At 47.8% G+C, this 18,261-nt stretch overlaps 1 protein-coding gene across 1 annotated transcript; it reads right to left on the bottom strand.

Annotated features, from left to right (window-relative positions):
• Nucleotides 1-1,491: 1,491 nt before the first annotated feature.
• On the bottom strand, nt 1,492-17,664 carry STK32A (serine/threonine kinase 32A). The gene is made up of 12 exons (XM_036391593.1): nt 17,573-17,664; nt 14,819-14,874; nt 14,031-14,182; nt 12,387-12,560; nt 9,754-9,791; nt 7,748-7,837; nt 7,115-7,212; nt 5,179-5,295; nt 3,333-3,458; nt 2,238-2,366; nt 1,843-1,907; nt 1,492-1,590 (listed from the first exon to the last, which is right to left on the bottom strand). Exons 1-12 carry the CDS (start codon nt 17,622-17,624, stop codon nt 1,503-1,505), a joined length of 1,185 nt encoding a protein of 394 aa, XP_036247486.1. The 5' UTR covers nt 17,625-17,664; the 3' UTR covers nt 1,492-1,502.
• Nucleotides 17,665-18,261: the final 597 nt, after the last annotated feature.

The following is an 18,261-nucleotide window of genomic DNA, read 5'->3' as shown; positions in this document are numbered from 1 at the left end:
CTTGAAAGCCAGCAGGGCTGGGGAGGGGGAGAGCAAGCACACCATGACATAACTGGGGTGCCCTCTACGGAGCAGGGAAAGGTGACTTTCCCATGGCAATGACACTCACTGAGGACGCCCATACCCTCTCAGTGATGAATTAATTCCGCTCCAGCTTTACAGCTCCCTGCGCTCGCCTTGCCGGGGCTGTTCCACAGGCAGGGCGATGCGGAGGGAGGTGGTGAGGCTGCAGCACACAGAGTGGGCAGCCTTGCCCTCACCCCTGAGGGGCTGGGCAGCAGCTGGCCGTGGGACACTGACCTGGCCCCACCACTGCAGGAGGGACCAGAGCATGGAAGACACCAAACTAAAGCTCGTTTTCAGACACAAACTGCACTGCAAGCCGCTGCACAGACACACGGGGCAGAGAGGACATTTACCTTCGGGTTAATGGAAGGCAAACTCTTCATCACGTTCACTACATTGCTAAGAATGGGAAAAATGTCAAATAAAGAATGAAACCTCAGGCCTGCCAAAGCATTTAAATAAAAGCATTATTCCTGGCATTACCACAGTAGCAATGCTTTTGTCAATCTCAGTCTTGGAAAGACCACACCAGCAGTGCAGTTGTTCCTGAAGACAGTTCCTGCTTAAATCAAGTGTGATTTCAGTGGTAGAGGCATTCAAAATACACATTTAAATTCCCATCTGGTTTTGGAAGCCAAACTCCATCAGATTCAGTGAGCTGCAGCAGTTTTAACATGATGGTGAATGTATTTTTCAGGCCAGACTGGTAAAGCATCTGGATTCACCAGCACCTGGTTGTTACAGCTTGGTGTCCACATCTGTCTGCACACTGGCCACCAACCATGCCAGCCCTGCTGGGTACATGGAGAGAGCACTAAATGGGCAGGAAACCTTTGCTGCCTCCTCCCAGCTGAGAAAGGAGCTCATCTCCAGCCTCCTGTGCCCACCCTCACAGGATGTTTGCAGGAGCTGTCTGTAAGCAAAGGCCACTTTTGTCACAATGCATTGGTGAAGACCCGGCATCTGGGAGCCACCTCTTCTCCCTGGGGAACCAGCCATGAGCCCATCCGTGCGGGAATGCCAACATCTGCAGAGCCCTGTGGCACAGCTGTGGGCACCTCTCAGCGTGAGGCAGCGCAGCCTGCATGGCGACACCGAGGGCTGTGGCACCTGCCAGCCAAGCCAAAATAGTGAAAACTGTCTTATCCATTGTCTTGTGGTCCCATTCCTGGCCTCAGGAAAGGCAACACGATGGGATCTGAGTCTAACCAACTGTGGCCAATTGCAAGGCAACCCCCACAGCCTCTCCCCCCATGCTCAGGACCTTGGGCTGTGGGGATGAGCTGAGGGAGTGGTGCCCCGGCTCTCCTCTGTGCCCTGGGCTGCTGGCAGGGTCCCAGCAGCAGAGGACAAGTCCACGGCCTGACATTGTGAAGGTGGATGGGTGGGTGAGCCCCAGTGCCATGAGGAGGTCCCCTGCAGGGGCTGAGCTGCTCTCAGAGGTTGATGTTCTGATTGTCCTCCCTGTGTGGGCCTCCACTTTTTGTCATGGTCTCTTGGATGCTGTCGTGGTGGGGTCTTACCCTTGGGGATAGAAAAGGATGATTGAACTGTGAGGAAAAGCCCAGGCAGTGCCAAGACCCCATAGAAGTACAGCTGCCTTGGAGCTCCCCACTGCCTGGCATGAGCTGCCACTCACTGCACAGCTCCTCCAGCCCTGAGTGCCCCAAGCTCCTCCAACACAGCCCCCCCCGGCCCTGCCCTGGGTCCCCAAAAACTGTCAAAGGCTTTGGCAAGGGCCAGTGCCTCTTCTGCTGCCTCTGGATCAAAACTTACTTTTCTCTGTTGAAAACAATGAAGTCTCTCTGGAGTATTTCCAGGTGCTTCTGGAGGTGGCTGGCCTTTCATATTGGAAAAATAAAAGATATAGGGGATAAATTCACAGTTTACACAGAAGAACATTGCAAGGACAATTTCAATGACACATGGCAATATGTTTAGGCACAGAGCATTTTTAGCCCTGCAGTGGGAAGAATGGCATTAAGGCTCTCCTCTTGCAGTAAAGCAGTGCATACAGATTCTGCCCTTTACCACAGAGAAGATGGAGAGAGTTTTAGGAATAAAGTTGGTCACAATGGAAAAAAATATTCTGTTCAGTTTACTGTGGTCTTGCTAGAGGGCAGTCATTGAAAAATGAAAGGCCTACCACGTTTGTACCTGTTTGCTCTCACCTGGGATGAATTGTTTTTGCTTGTGTCTTTCTCCTTCTTAGCCAAGCGTTTTTTTTTTTTGTGAAGAGGTTTGGATTCCAGGATCATTTCTTCCAGTTCAAAGGCTGGGTCACAGTTCAGTCTGCCTTTCTGAAGGGGAGAGAGAAGCGGCCTTAAGCGATCAGAGCCTGTCTTAAGGAGTCTCTTATAAACTGGACTGCATGTGGGAGCTGAATTTTGTAAAAAAAATGCACTAATTATAATTGCACATGCAGCCAAGAGCACTGGCTATCCTTCTGATATACTTTATCAGTCCTTTCAGATATGGATGATATTCAAGGTGTCACAGTGGCTCCTTTTGTGCTCCTGCTTCTACTCTGCCCTTTGCCTGCTTTGGAGTGGCAATGAGGATGAGGACAGTGTCCTGGCTGGGTTGTGCCTTTTTGAGAGTAGCACAACAGCCCAGTGGAACTGGTCTTCAAGCAATAGAGAATCATACCCACCACAGAGAAACCCAGCAACAAGGGCAGATTTACAATTAACAAATATACATAGTTTAGCTCAACTTCTGCTGAAAACCAGTTGGAGTAGTTGGACTATTCTTTATAAGGGTTATGTTACTTATGTGCTGTTTTAATTCAATTTAAAAAGGCCCATAAATACAACTCTAGTGCATGTGCTATTTACTGTTAACATTGAGCTTGTTGGGGAAGCATTGCAGGAGAAAACAATTCCCATAAGATGGTGGGTGATCTCCAGGCTGCTGCTGAGTCCATCCTGGTGCACTAGGATTTTGGATATGGGGAGCAGCATTGCTCAGAGCATGGGTCAGCACGAGAGGGCTCACAGGCACGATCCCTCCCACACAGATGCACAGCCCAGTGGGCTGTAACACCAGTTCTGCACCCAGAAATTCTGGGAACATTACAAACAGGGCATGTCATTTTGGGGCACCCACACTATAGTCTCCCTCCATTACTCTTTGCGACACACTCACGGAAGAGACAGCTCTGCCTGGGTCTCTCTTTTCTCCTTGGGACACCTGATGCTTCAGTGGAAATTTGTCAGAATGTCCCAGTGCTGGGTGTGAGGAGCCTTTACACTCAATTGCCTTACCATGGGAATGAATTCTGGCAGTATTCTTTTCTGGAGAACAGCATCCCAGTTCACATCAGACAGGTACGGGAAGGACTGGATGTCCTTCAGCTGAGAAAAGCGTTTCTCGGGGTTCAGCTCGAGCAACTGCAGCAAGAGTTAAAGGGGAGAGATGAGACCATCCCACAGGGCACACATTCTGTGGAGCACGGCTGAGGACATGTGGTGCCAGAGACACTGCATCGAGGCTGGCGTTTGGAGCAGTGCCTCTCCTGCTCTGGCTCAGAGTCCCTTCACCAGGGCATGCGACAGGCTCACAAGCTCTGCCTCTGCTTATTCCCATTTTTACAAATTACTTTTATCCCCACTGTAGGAGCAGGCAATGAGGCAGTACAGTGGCATTAAACAAATTGTCCAATGTTAAAAATAAGCGTTTGTTTGGAATGGGAAGTTCCACTCAGGTGTTTGTGCTCTGCTTTCAGTACTGGATCAGTAAAACATCCTCTTTTCTCACTCTACTAAAGTAATATTCTTATTCCAGTGTGAAAGTATGCCTTCACACTGCTCATTTTCATAATTTTTTAACATTGCTGTAGGGATTACTTGTGTGGAAGGGTTGAGGTGGTCTCTGTTCAAGGATTATACATTACATAAACTCCTGATACCTTGTGCTCCTAAAACTCAGCAGGAAAACCAGATGATCCAAACGCTTTGGGGAATTTACAGGCAGGGTGACCTGCACAGCCCTGCCCTGGTGTGCAGCCAGGCACAAGCACTGTCCCCAGAGCCCAGCTCCCTCTGCAGAGCCCTGGGCTCCAGCTCAGCCCAGCGCTGCAGCTCCGCAGCACAGACACAGAAATCCACAGGGCACGGCAGAGCCAGGAAGGAGCCACAGCTGGCGCCATGTATATAATGCATATGGCTGCTAAAGCAGATGCAAAGGAGCACTGGGACATTTAAATAATTGCGACATTGTATTATTTATTCACAAGGGAGCCTCCATGACTTGCGGCCTGCTGTGGTTCAGGTTCTCCTGCTGGAAAATCAGCAGGAAACACACTGTCAGCATAGGAACACACAGGACATCTGCAGCAAGTATTCCTGTATTACTGTTAGGCTTAATGAAATACTGGCTTCATTGAATTTTCAGCAAATGGAGATATTCTGCAATTTTCTTCCTTGACAGCCTCTGTTTGTTAAAATGTTTGATAATCTATTTCATTAGAAATTACAGAATACATATATATGTATTATTTGGAACAAAAACCAGTTGAAAGCTACATGAAGTACTACTTCATTGCCCACACTTATTTGAGATTAAAAAACTATTTACATACTTCCTTAAAATTTGCTGCCAGTGCTGCTATGCAGGGTGTAAGTGCTCAGCTTTGCTGCCACTGTTAAGCCCAAGTCTTGTTTATTGAAGCTATGGCTTCATTTCAAATGGGATTTCAGCTTCAAAATTATTCCAGTAATGATTTTGAAGCAATTTTTGTAACAGCGTTATTGAAAAACAGTTGCAGTGGTGCATAAACCACATGGCATCAAAAGATTACAACAGTGTCAGCACTTGCAAATATTTCCATTACTGGAAAAAATGTTTCTTGAGGATTAAAAAAATGTGATTCTTGGACTAAATTTATTGACACATGTCTCAATATCTGCTTCTAAGTCCGTTAATTCCAGAGCCAAGGCTGCAGCAGCAGCTGCCCGCCCGGGACCAGCGCAGCTCGCTGCCATTGCCTTCATGCAGCTGACATGTGTCCCACAGTGGGCTCTGGAGGGACCTGGCCCTGGCCATTTGCAAGCGCTCCCCACCGTGCAGGGCTGAGAGTGGCAGGAGCACTGGCCCTGCCAGCCCCCTCACCTTCCTGATCAGCCCCACCATGCCCGGGCTCCACGCCGCCGGGAACGCCACCGCAGCTGTCTTGAACACGCGAGCGATTTCACTTGGGGAAGTGTTGGACCGAATGTGGTATGGCCGCTGTGGAAAACACCACAAGACAAGCATGCATTTATCTGCTTTTCAGACTTCTTGAGAAATCTGGTTAGAGCACAGAAGCTTCATACATTCTCACTGTCCGGTCCCCAGCCTCCTGTGGGACATCTCTCCCTGTGTGACCATGGCTCAGTCAAAATACCAAAATGTCAGCAAGAACTACACTAATAACTGGACATTTAACAGCAGGACAGGCAGGAGCAAACCCCAGAAGTCAGAGTTATCAGCCAGTGGGAATTTGCTTGGTCTTTTCACTGTTTTTATCTTACAAGGCTGTGACACATAGTGCTGTGGTTAGACCACTCCTGATACTGCCTGTAAAACGTTTTTCACTCATGCTGGGGACAATGCCAGTGAAAAGAGGACAAATATCCCCCAACAATAAAATCAGCTCAGAAAAGGATGTCCCAGGAAGGGTCATCAGCCTCAGGTGGGCATCAGGACTCAGGGTGACAGTCCCTTTTGCCCTGTGGCTACTGTCATGTCACTGGGACAGGTGAGCCACTGCAGAGGAGTACATGGCCCACTGGAGCACCAGGGACCCCTCCACATGCAGTGCACAGCCAGTGAGTGACACGGGGACACATGCAGTGTAGAGTGCAGGTGAGGTCACCTCCCTGTTTATTTTCCATCTACAATTCTGCCAATTTATCTGGAGAGAGAACTTAAAATGGCAGTGTTTCCATCTTGAAAGTTTTGATTCACAGATTTTTACCTTATTTTGGGGGGAAGAAGGCAGGAGTGTATTAAAGGTACATTTAAAGAATAGTAGCTATAAATAGTGAGATCAGATCAGGTGCAGTGTGCTTGACGTGTGCCAATGCTAGATGGACCTCAAGGCCCCCTTCCCTTCCCCTGGGTGGCAGCATCCAGGTGCCACCATCTTGCCACAGCTGTGCCATCAGGTATGAGCACAAGACAGCATTTCCTCTCCTGCCTTTAGAAACAAGTCAAAACCCAATGTGATTCACAGTCCTGCCATTCATTTAGCATTATAGGTGGAAAACTCAAATATTGCATTGAGATGTTTATTGCTTCAGTTACCCAACAGGTCAGACAGCCACATCTCTTCAATGTCTGCTAAACTGATCTCTTGCAACTGAGACACACAGATTCAAATGAAAAAATCTGTTCATCTAAATGTCTTCTGCAAAGACTGCTGATAAGAGGTTTTAAAAACCATGTTTTGCATACTTATACTGAAAGAAGCTTCCAAGTTTCACAAGATCTTAAATGTTTCTCTTTAAATTACATTCTTTTGTTTAGAATACTGTAATTTTAAAGTTTTTGTCCCACTTTTTTTCACAACACTTTCAAAACACTCATGTATTTGTCTACCTACAAAGCTCTCAACCTTGCCCGTGTCAGCAGCAGAGCCCTGACGGCACAGGCAGGGATTGGGCTTTTCCCATCATTTGCTCCAACTGCTCAGTCTTGTTACAACAGCAGCAAGTTTTTTTTCAAGTTTTATTTTTCCTTGGAGAATAGAAGCTCCAAGTAAAGGATATTGCACCCCAAACTTCAGGAGCTGTTGCTTGTTTGCCTTGGCCCCTTAAATCAACCCAGAGGGCCTCAGCTGCACAGGGAACTGCCACAAGATGCTGCTCTGTATTGCAGCAGCTTCTCTGAGCTCTTAGCCATGATCACGAGAACCCTGGTGAAGATGTGATCTCTGCTTCCTCTGCTGTAATAAGTCCTAAAGCCTTGAATTCAGCTTGGCCATCTCATCTCTGCTGTAAAGCATTAACCCTCCCAACAGCGTGTCCAAGGGCAGAGCAAGCCAGGCCATGAGCCACACACATACCCGAGTTCTGAGCAGCTCGTAGGCAGTGACTCCCAGTGACCACCAGTCCACGGCAAAGGAGTAGCTGGTGGGTTTTGTGGAGCTAAACATTTCAGGTGCTGTGAAATACAGGGGGGAAAAATTGCCTTGCTGCAGTCCCCACTGGAAATGAGCAACAGAGAACCCCTGACCCCTGCCCTTCCCGTGCTGCCATGCTCCTGCACCAGGGCCACCCGGCTGCCCACAGCCCTCTCCACATGGAACTCTCTGTGCTTCTCTGCCCCAAAGCCCAGAAAGAGCAAATTCCTCTTACTGACACAGGAGCTGCCTACCATTCACAGTAAATGTGCTCCAGAATAAGCACATTCACTCAACCTAGGCACAAGGTGGCCTAAGCGTCTCTTCACCCCCCTGTGAAGTAGGGCACACGTTCCCCAGCTGCACTGAGGCATTTCTGGGGAGGGACTCCTGTCCCCACCCTGCATCCCCTCCCCAGGGTGCTCCTCACTTCAGACTCTGTGTGTTCTGATGTGGATCGGGAAGAAAAGAGTCCCAGCTCTGACCAAAACTGTCTTCACCTGTGTCCCACCACAGCACTCCCCCCAAGCCCACAAAATGGAGATTCTAGAACATGGAACTGCCATTGGTTCTCACCCATGTAGGGCTTGGTGCCAGCGATGGTGGTGACAGGGCTGTCCTTGGTCAGCATGGTGGCAATATTGAAATCAGTGATGTGCACGTGTCCTGAAAGACAGAGGCCAACGTGTAACAGGCTTGGCTTTAATTTCACACAAGAAATAGCTCTGAATCAGAAACATAAAGTAAAATACTCAATGGAAAGGAGTTTCCAGGTAAAAAAATCTGGTGGGAGAACTGATAGAAAATATTTCAGCTTGCAGGCTGCTTGCAGATGTCTCTTGTTTCAAATATCCCCTTATTTTCCCTTTGGGGAACTAGAAAATACAAGAGTTCTCCAAAAAGTAATTTAGCAGTGATTGTTTTGAGTCTTCCTATATTTCAGGATCAGTCTGGGAAAAAAAAATGAACTCTGTGTGTGTCCAAAGCTTTCTTAGCTTTTCCAAGTTTGTTGGAAGACAAACCTTTGCTGTCATGGATGAAGAAAAAGAATACTACAAGTCACAGTCAAAAGGACACTGGAGCCAAGGGTATATACCCAGAAAAACCACTCTGAAACCTCTGCAAGAGAGAGTTTAAAAAAATCACAGTGAGCAGAGAATAGACTCAAAATTCATCCCAAATTGTAGCATCATTATAAAAGTTAGTAGGTTGTGTCTTCCTGTGCTGAATGCAGCTGTAGCGACTAACAGAGCCTTTTCCTCTTTTTTTTCCCTCTTCAGGGAGTGCTGATCCACATTCCCATGGCCATGGTGATCCCAGCTCCTCTCAGGAAGCTGTGTCATCCCAGTCTGAGCAGCACAGAGCTCTGGGACAATGGTGATGGGTCCCCAAAGCACCCAGCAGTGAGGACTGACCAAAAGCAGCCCCACATGGGATGGGCAGTGCCAGGCCCTCGACATGGCAGGGAGGACAGGGCTCTGCAGAGTCCGTGCAGGGAGCAACAGCCGGAGAAAGACGGAGCAGGGCGGGACAGGGGCTCCAGCACCGGGAGGCAAAGCCACTTTGCTGCCAGCTCCTAAATAAATAATCAACCCGTGCTCTGAAATTGGAGGTCATATGCAAACGGATCGAGTCTGGGCTCGGTGCTGCCAGGCAACCTTGGTCACACACACCCAGGCAGGGCCTCCCTCGGGAGCTGCAGCATCTCTGCTACAGCCTCTGAAGTCATAACAAATGCAGGTATGCCTCCTCCCTGCACTGACTTTTCAAGCACCTCGCTCTAGCTACTAATGAAGATTTCTCACAACAATACAGTTACTTGGATTTTAAAAAAATATGACCTAACAAAATGTTTCTCTTTACAAAATAAAAAATATCAGACAGCTCTTCACTGTGAGATCTTTGCTGGGAAAAAATGTGACTGAAGAGCCATGCAAGAATATAGTCAAGAGTTTTGCCTATGAAAAACTATAGAAAAACCAATAGCAACATTTATAACATACCTAGCCCCTAATCCTCTTCAGAGCTCCCTCCCCATGCCAAATGCTCAAGGAAAAATTAAATATGTGACCAAGGCTTATCCATTGCACCATAATTAATTCTGTTTGTGCACAAACCCTGCAGTGACACAAGCATTGCCCTTCAAATGATGCATTTTGAATAAGTTTTAAACAAGAACCAAGAAAATGTTAAAATCAGGTGTGCTCGGCTCCTGATCCCAAGCAGCACCAAACATAAGGTCCCTGCAGGTGTCTTGTAGGGACCCCATCAAGTCAGTGAGCCAAAGAAGGTGTTGGCTAAAACACCAAGGCAACCCCAGAAACACCACAGCATCACAGGCTGCCCAGTGCCCTGAAGGTACAAGACACTGTTGCTCAAAAGGCAAGAGACAGCAAGTGAGCACAAAAGGATGGGAAGATCCTGCTCCCAGCTGGGCAGAGCAGGAGAGCCCAACACAAAAGGATGGCAGCAGCAAGCACCGAGAGTGCAGCTTGTCTCCTGCTGTACATTTATGTAAAGATATATACAGGCTCCTGACTGCTGCTAAATATTGGCATGACCACAGAGCACCTGGCACTTACCGTGCTCATCCAGTAAAATGTTGTCGGGCTTGATATCTCTGAGAAACAAAGCAGAGAAGGAGAGAGAGCCATTAGCCTGGAGAAGTGACAGGAAGCAGGGCTGCTGGCACCCCAGGAAAGCAGCTCTGGGACACTGGCAGGGACACTGGCAGGGACACTGCACCCTCAGAGCCTGGGGCTTCCAGAGCTGATGCTCCCCCTTGGTTCGGGTGTAAGAGGGTGACCAAGGAAGCAGCAGCAGCAGCAGCAGTGGCTGTGCTGCCAGGCTGCAGGGGTCTGGGTGAGCAGCACTCAGCTAAGTGCACCCACAGCTCACTTAGAGAGTCTTCCTGTCGTTTTCCTCCTGTCACTTTTCAATCTATTTCAATACTGTATGAGAAGGGGTCCCCAGGACAAATTAAAGTATTTTAACATCATTGTTCTAGATACAAATAGGTTACCCACAGGTTTTATTCCTAAGTGAAAGGACCCCAAAAAATAATACCTATAGCAATGCTGTAGGGAAACACTTCAACTGAAGGCAGAAAGCATACACCTGATACTCTGATACAGCCACAGTGTCACCTGAGTGACTTTACAAGCCATTACCTGGCTTTAATGAGCTCATTACACCAGTCCCCATTGAGCACCTGGCCAGCTGATGCCCCAGAGAAAAGGTGCCAGCCAGCAGGCAGGCAGCAGGTGCAGTGACCTGTGCCAGCTGGTGCTCCCCACCAGGCACAGGAGGTCCAAGTGAAGAAATGAACACGTTTAGGATTTTATCTTTAAAAATTCAATCATTAGGATACAGTTTGAGTTCTCCAAGCCACCTGGAATCAAAGCCCCACAATATAACTAATTGTCATCTAATAGCTTACAGTTTTCTGGCATCTTGTTACCCAACAACTTCCAGTGGGTTATAAGCACTGGTTCCCTTCCTGGTGCCATCCCATCATACAGGTGGGTATAGGGACAGGCGTCATTAGCAGAGCAGGACAGTGTCAGGTAAGCAGCTGATTTTCCCCCTGAGCACAGTGGAACTGTTTCCTTTTTTTTTTTCAAAGTTATTACTTTTAAATTTCTATTGTGTCTGTTTCTGATCTCCCTCAGTCTGGCATACAGCCTCTGAAATTACACTAGCACAGTAAGATCATTCTCAGGATGCAAACAAATACCAGAGATAATTCTTGTTATTGCTCATTTATATATTTCTTTTTTATAAGCTGGTTCTATAATATCCTAACCTAAAAGATATTAATATTTCTCATTCTTTTACATCTAGGTGGGAAACAATTGCAGCCTGAGTTTGGTGTCTCTGCACAGTTTTGTTCAGCCAAACAAAACCATTGCTTCCCTGTCTCCTGATGTTCCCAATTACAGCTGTTGCAGTGTAATTGCCTCAGACGAATCACTTTATCAATCAAATACTATCCCACTGGGTTACAGTGTTAATTAAACAACTCGCATTACAGTGTTAATTAAATAACTTGCAAATTTTACAGCCTGCCATACATGTTTTGTTGTACTTGATTTAGCTTAAACACATGCAGCTGTGTGAAAAGCACACTGCAACCCCACCTGCAGTTTCTCCCACTCCTATTGACACTGGGGCAAAGATCCATGCAGGTAAAGCACGAAAGCAGCAGCGTGAAAGAGGAGACCCTGAGGGGGTGGGAGCTGTCCCCGGGCCTGGCCCCCAGTGCAGCAGAGCAGAGCAGAGCAGAGCTGCTCTGGGCTCTTGGGGTGCAGGGACAGGCAAGGGTCATTCTGCCCTCACAGCCTGGACATGGCAGCTGGGCACTGAGGACAGGACAGGCACTCACCCTCACCAGCTCCTCACCAGTGTGTGCCTTCCCCACTACCTACCAGGACCACTTCAATTTTACACTTTCCATGCTTAATTCTTGTACTGCTCAAGAATGCTCATCTGGAGTGGTATTTCTAAATGAAAGTGTTTCCCTACAGCAACCCTGCAATTACTGACCCTGACAGACCCTCTCTGATTATCCTCCCTGACAGCAGCTAACTTGGCAAAACTCTTGGGCCCCTGAGCTTTGTGCTGCCCATGACAGCAGCAGAAGAGCCATGTGTCTATCCATCCACAGCCAATCCCTGCTTCCCAGCCAGGGAAACCTCTGCCTCCTCTGCTATTCTGCAGGTCTTCAAAGGTATGGGAAGAGCTCAGGCATTTTTTTCACTGGCCATGAGAAATTGTGGTAGCCAAAAAGAAACTCTCAGCATTTCTAAAAAGGGATTTACCTCATCCAGGAAAAAGTTGTGTTTGGGCCCAGTCCTCGTATTTTGGTGCAATACAGAGGGGGGCAAAGGGAGACATCTTCAGGCATGAACACAGGAGTTCTGAGTGCTGGCACCTACTCTCCCTGGATGAGGATGGACATTAATGAGTTACAGCTAATTAAAACCTATCAGAGACATATTTTTGCAGGATCAGTGAGCAATCAAATATGCTATTTCACAGCTATCCCAGAGGGACAAATCAGATGGTTTCTGCTGTATTTGAAATACTTTTCTGGGGGAAGCCTTGTGTTTCACAGAAAAGCAAATACACATAGGAGAATATGTTGTTTATCACTTAAGCTTCTATTTGTTGTTTCACATAAAGGAGTAACAAGCCTGCCTGTGGCCTGGCTGACCTGTGGATGATGTGCCTGCTCTGCAAGTAGTCAAGGGCCAGCACCAGCTCACAGATGAAGAGTTTCACAGTTGCCTCTTGGAACCGCACGTTTTGTTGGAGGTGGTAGCGCAGGTCCCCTCCAAGCAGCAGGTCAACCACCATGAACATATCCTCCTCATCCTGGAACGAGTACCTAAAACAGCACACGCGTGCTTCAAGGACAGCAGCATTGAAAAATGACAGGTAATAAAGGAACATGTGGTACCTCTGGGAATACTCATAATTTCTTGGAATATTTCACTCCAAATTTCACAGCCTTTCCATGCTCTGTTTCCCACTATTGTCACACTTGTGACAACAATAATTCAGTCTCAGGTCCGTAACAGAGTCAGAGCAGATTGTATGAACAGCTCAGGATGGGCATTCTGCCTTCTCTGAGCACCAACAGGAGGTGACCACAGGAGCCAGGCAGAGGAGCCTGGACCTGCACCCCTGGCCAGACCCAGCACTGAGGTCCCTGTGCCAGGGCAGCATCTGCCTGGGACCCCGTGTGCTCAACACCACAGGGTGCAGCTGGTCTCTGCTGGTCCTCTGTGAGTGATCTCATCTGATGGACTGTGTCTCTCTGAGAGGGGCTGACAACCAGCTATGAGCCCTTTTCTCATGGACTTTTCCTTATCAGCACACTGCTGGATGTGCTGACCAGCACCACGAGCCAGACCACTGCTCCACGCAGAGCTTGTAGGTTTTGAATCACCCAGAGTGCAGGAAAGACACAGGAATGCTAAAGGCATCCTGAAGCCAGGGCTGGCAGGGCAAGAACAGCAGCAGGGACACTTGGATGGCTTGCTCTGTACAGATCTCTACACAGACACACCGGTCAGCTTTCAGCTGCTGAGAGAGCTTTGCCTGGAGCTTTGTGTTCAAGTAGGAAAGACAAGGTTGGAGATATTATATGGGAGGTGCAGCTGCACCTTTACCATTCATACCCCAATAAGAACCACTCGAAATGGCAACAGCAGCAAAATACCAAGAGTTCACTGAACTGCACTGAGGTTTCAGGAGATTTTAAAAAGGAAGAATTATTCAAAGATTTTTGATCTTCAGTGTCTTTTAGACTATTTTGCGTGTGTGTGTGTGTGTGTGTTTAGCATTGATAATTTCTACTTTATTCTAAAAAGAAATCCAATTTCCAATAAATGTAATTACCCACAACCCTAGAGGAATGCTGAAACTACAGGATATTCGCCACTTTATCATGCAATATGTGACCTCACACCCTTGGAACGTTACTGCTGTCCTCATAAAATTAAGAAGAAAGAAATGTCAAGGGATAACCAGCAAAGAGCTCTGCTTGGCCATCAATCCCACGCTGCCAGAAGTTGCTGGTGATTGCAAAGAGCTCCTTTAAATACAGGTGGGGTTGTGGTGACAGCCAATACCTGCCTGGGGGACACTGCAAAAGGACACATGAATAAACTCTCTTGTGCTGAGACGAGAAGGGTGATGACTGCTTAACCAAACAGGATTCCCCTGAAACAAGAGCCCCAGTCAGCAGAACACACCAGTTGCTCCCAGGACAGGCTTGAAGCAGATGAGGAGGGTCTGATCTCAAAAGTGTCTGCAATTGACTCAACCAGTGAGCCAAGGCACCACCTCTTACCATAAATTAACCAAGAAAGGGTGTTCCAGGCCCTGCATAATCTGCAGCTCCTTGAAAACATTTCTCACTTCATTTCGCTCCACACACTTCTGTTTGTTCATGTATTTCATGGCGTACATTTTCTTGGTGTCAGTCTTCTGCACCACACAGACCTAGGAGAGCAGTCAGGGGATAAAACAGAGATGATTTGTCAGCAAATTTGGGCAGGTAAGACCCAGTGACATGAGTGTTTCCCAGCAGCTCTGGCAGTGCTGACACTGCCAGGGCACAACTGCATCCACCAATGCTGCAACACTGACACTGCCTGGGAATTTCTTGGGAATTTCACCCAAAGAGAAATTTTTGGGGGAAGATAAGAGGAAGGAATTTATCATGAACAACATGGGAGACAGGGAATCACAGAGAAGTCAACATTTTATTTAATGCCATTCACTAACCATCATGTCCATTCCTCCCACACTGATACTGCTGGGAAGAGCCCCCTCCACCACAGAGCTACTGGTCAAACACTGGGACCAGCACCTGATCCTCACTTTCCTGAGAAGTGTTACTCAGTTCACAGGTAATCTTGGGCTTTGTTTAAGGGGCACTGGGCTTTGGTTTGTGGCTACAGAATGGAAAAGTATTCAGGCTCTGATTCCTTTCTGATTACCAGGAATTGAAGGTAAAGGCTCACTGATAGTGCATGGGCTTTGGTTCTGTACTCTCATGTGAGTCTCCAACTCATCTATTTCCACCCAGTTACATCTCCAGCTGCCCACATGGTGATTAATTTCCAAAACACTCACTTTTCCAAAGCTGCCCTTCCCAATAGCTCGCAAAATCTCAAAATGGTCGAAGGTAACTGCAAGAAAGAGCAACATTTCAATATTAAATGGCTGAGCAAGCATTTGATGAAATTATGTTATTTCTACTTTTTATCCCTATGAGCTTTTGCCCTTCAGGGACAAAACTCACATGCTCAGATCAAAATTCACCAGCTCAGATGAACTGGTTTAAGAGATGCAAAGAAGGATAATACAACTGCCATAAAGAAGCAACTGGTGTATAATCATGAAACACTGTTTTGTAAACAGGGGTCATATTTCTAAACCAAGGTTTATGAACAATGTTTAGATAAAAAATACTGACCTAACCAGCCAGAAAAAACATCTTTAGCAAAGAGCAGTCAACACTGCTGAGGTCCCCAGGCTCATCTGCCAGGCAAAGTCAATGCTTGGAGGCTCAGGTTCCCTCATCCCTGCTGCTCACCCCAGCACAGCCAGCACAGCACCACATGGTCTGTTACAACTCATCTCCCTTTTCTCGCGGTTATTTCCCCAATTTTTATTATATTCCCTCCCTCCCTCTCCCCTCCTCTGCTCTGCAGCTTCAGGAAAACTCGGCCACACGACTGGGAACAACCATGCCAGTCCCTCCCCACCAGGGAGAGGAACAATGACACAGCTGATGCTCTGCTTGGCCAAGGGTGATTTAACCACAACAGCTGCGGGTGGGCTGGAGAGGACACTGGCAAAGGCCCACAGACTGATGAGCATCCTTCTCAACCCACCACTGTCCTCACCTTTACCTATTTCTTCTTTATCTTGCAGCAAACTCGGCCAGCTGGGGGAACATCTGGCTGCCATCCCCCAGGACACTTCCCACGCCCTTCTGCCCAGGAGCAGCACAAACAAAATCTGGCTTCTTGAATGGTCTCATCTTGACTACACTGGGAATCAGATCACCTCATAGCCTTGAATCTTCTGTCTGGTTATTATATTTTCATTTCACTTGCTTATTATCCACACCTGTCTGCTCAGAGGAAATGCTGAGAGAAAAATAATCCTGTAACCCTACTTCAGCTGAAGGTAAACAGTGCCCTTCAAGAAGTTCAAACAGAAATTGTGGTGCTACAGAAAATAGTGAAATTATAGCAACAGCAATTTGGGAAAATATGCAAGAATTGTTAGGACTGTCACTGGAGCACCTACACAACTCGTGGGTCCCAAAGGAAAAGTCTCCCTGTGCCACAGCTGCAGAGATGGGATTGGTGCCCACCACCTGCTGCCCAGGGGAGGAACCTGCCCGTGCCATGGAGCAGTGTGCTGTTTCCTACTGTACCTAGAAGCTCTTAATTAATTACAATTTTAATTGAAATCAGAATGAGGACAAGATTGTGACATCTAAGGTGAGATAGCCTCTGGTTACCAATTTGCAGGATAATGGAAAATTCCCTAGGGGGCATCTCTGTTTCAGCTGGGTTTCTCTCCCCTCAGTATATTAAAACATGACTTATTAAGAAAAAATGCAGTACCACTTTTTAAATTTGTGCAGGGCCATGGAAACAGAACTGCACTGGTCTGCACACTGTGTCAGCATGCAAGAGTGGCCCTGAGCTCACTGAACCCAACAAACTGACAGCAAACCACCGACATGGTCAGGACAGGGCCTTTCCTGGCACTGCGTTTCTCAGTCACAGAAGCTGGTGCTGTATGAACACTGAACCCAGAGACAGACCCAGCAGAGACCAGCCAGGAAAATCCCACAGCCAGAGCACACCACCCTGAGGAAGGTGGTTAGGAACACAACTGCTCATTAACCCAAGCAAGCATAAGTGGTTGCTTATGAGAAATGCCAATAATGAGCATTTAGATGCAGCAGGAACAAAATCTTCAGGAAAACTTCACAGCACAGATTTCTTTTGAACTACAGAAATGGAAAAAAATATGAAAACCAAAGAAAAACTGTAAGCAGTTGCATTAATCATTTGGAAACTGAAGCTGGTTTTGCTGAGCAGCTGCAGACAGGCAGTGGCACTACAGGGCACATTGGAAGCATTGAGGGTTACCCAGCTCTTTGTATGCTTTACGTTTATTACTATGTATTTGTATTTATCCACATATGCATTTTGTTGTTGTACCTAGGTGAAAGCCCATATGGCAGTCAGCAAGCTGACTCATGCAACAGCAAATATATTTATGGAGCAATCTTTTAATGACTGTCTCTGTAATCTTGGCAGCACGGGGAGCCTGGCCTCCAATACTGCTCCCAGCAGTAGTTTTCCAGCTCCTTTTCCAGCCAACCCAACTTGCAGGCTTGGCCTCCCAGTGCCTGCAGGCAGTCCTGCCCAGCTGGGCAGCCACAGTAGCACCCATGGGAACATCCATCGCTCCAGCCACCTTCCCACCACACTTCTACCACTGCTCCCTGCACTGGGACCCCAGAACAGACCTCTCCAGGCCCCAGAGCAGCAGCATTTTGTCCCTGCCCTCGAGGTGCCTGGCAGTGTCCCAGGGACTCCTCAACACCAAACCTCTGCTGACAGTTTTACTTTCAGAGCTGCTGGGAGGGGAGGCAAAAGGGACCCCAACACGGGAGCACAGCTCTGCAGGGACCAGGGGCACGCTGCTGCTGCTGCTGCTGCTGACCTCCACAGCCCTCTGCTCACCTGGGGCACCCAGGAGTGTGCAGCCTCAGCACAGGAGCTGGCTGGCACCCCCACAGTCAGTCCTGCACTGGAGAACTCTGCAGCCCCAGACAGCAACAGGAAAAGTTCTTACCATCCTCATTCCCATCAAAGGGGGGTGACCTGCTGGAGGTGCTTGCCCCCATGGCGTGCTCAGCCCAGGCTCAGCACTCTCCACTCCTCTGGGCTCTGCTCCCACACTCGAAGCCTCTGGTACAGTTCTGCTGTGGGTCAGTCCTGCCAGACCTTGGCAATGTCCTGCTGACGCATCCTGCAGAAGGCAGGAAGCAAAAGTTCATCATTTACAGCTTGCAAATGTCTCACTGGAGGTTCTCTGCTCTGAGGACAAGCCTGACTGTCAGGGAAAAGCACATTGCAATGGAGCTCACTAGAGAAACCAGCAACACACAACCTTGCACCTCAGAGCAGGACTGCTGCCCAGTGCAGGAAGGGCAGGAACAGACCAGCAGACCCAAAGATCTGGCTCGTGTTTTCTGTGTCATTCAGCATGTATTTTGTAGCTTCGGGGGTGACTAATTGCAGTGAGACCAATATCCAAAATAAATGGACATACTGACTTGGCTAGATAAAACCAAAAAGCACTTTTGACTGATGAGGTCATGTGGAGGGGTAAAAACTGTGGAAGAAATTCACAGAATTCACCTTTTGATTTAAGCAGTTACACAAGTCTTTCATTTGAGAAAAAATCATACCATTCTGGTATTTCTAACAAAAAGATTCCATGTAAAATCAAGGTATAGTTTCCACTCAGGTTCTTCAGAG

This window comes from Molothrus ater, chromosome 15 (assembly GCF_012460135.2).
Source record: "Molothrus ater isolate BHLD 08-10-18 breed brown headed cowbird chromosome 15, BPBGC_Mater_1.1, whole genome shotgun sequence".
Classification (NCBI taxonomy): Eukaryota; Metazoa; Chordata; class Aves; order Passeriformes; family Icteridae; genus Molothrus; species Molothrus ater.
Note: the sequence above shows the minus strand (reverse complement) of the source record. Positions and strands in the feature narration are given on the sequence as shown.

What these genes read in the sequence shown, in the direction of transcription:
- STK32A (XM_036391593.1), bottom strand. Translation starts at nt 17,624, where the DNA reads ATGGGGGCAAGCACCTCCAGCAGGTCACCCCCCTTTGATGGGAATGAG. An exon ending in CCTTTCTTGGTTAATTTATG is followed by an intron (nt 12,561 to 14,030) that starts GTAAGAGGTGGT and finishes GTGCTGTTTTAG; the next exon opens with GTACTCGTTCCAGGATGAGG. An exon ending in CATTTTACTGGATGAGCACG is followed by an intron (nt 7,838 to 9,753) that starts GTAAGTGCCAGG and finishes TCTGTCTTTCAG; the next exon opens with GACACGTGCACATCACTGAT.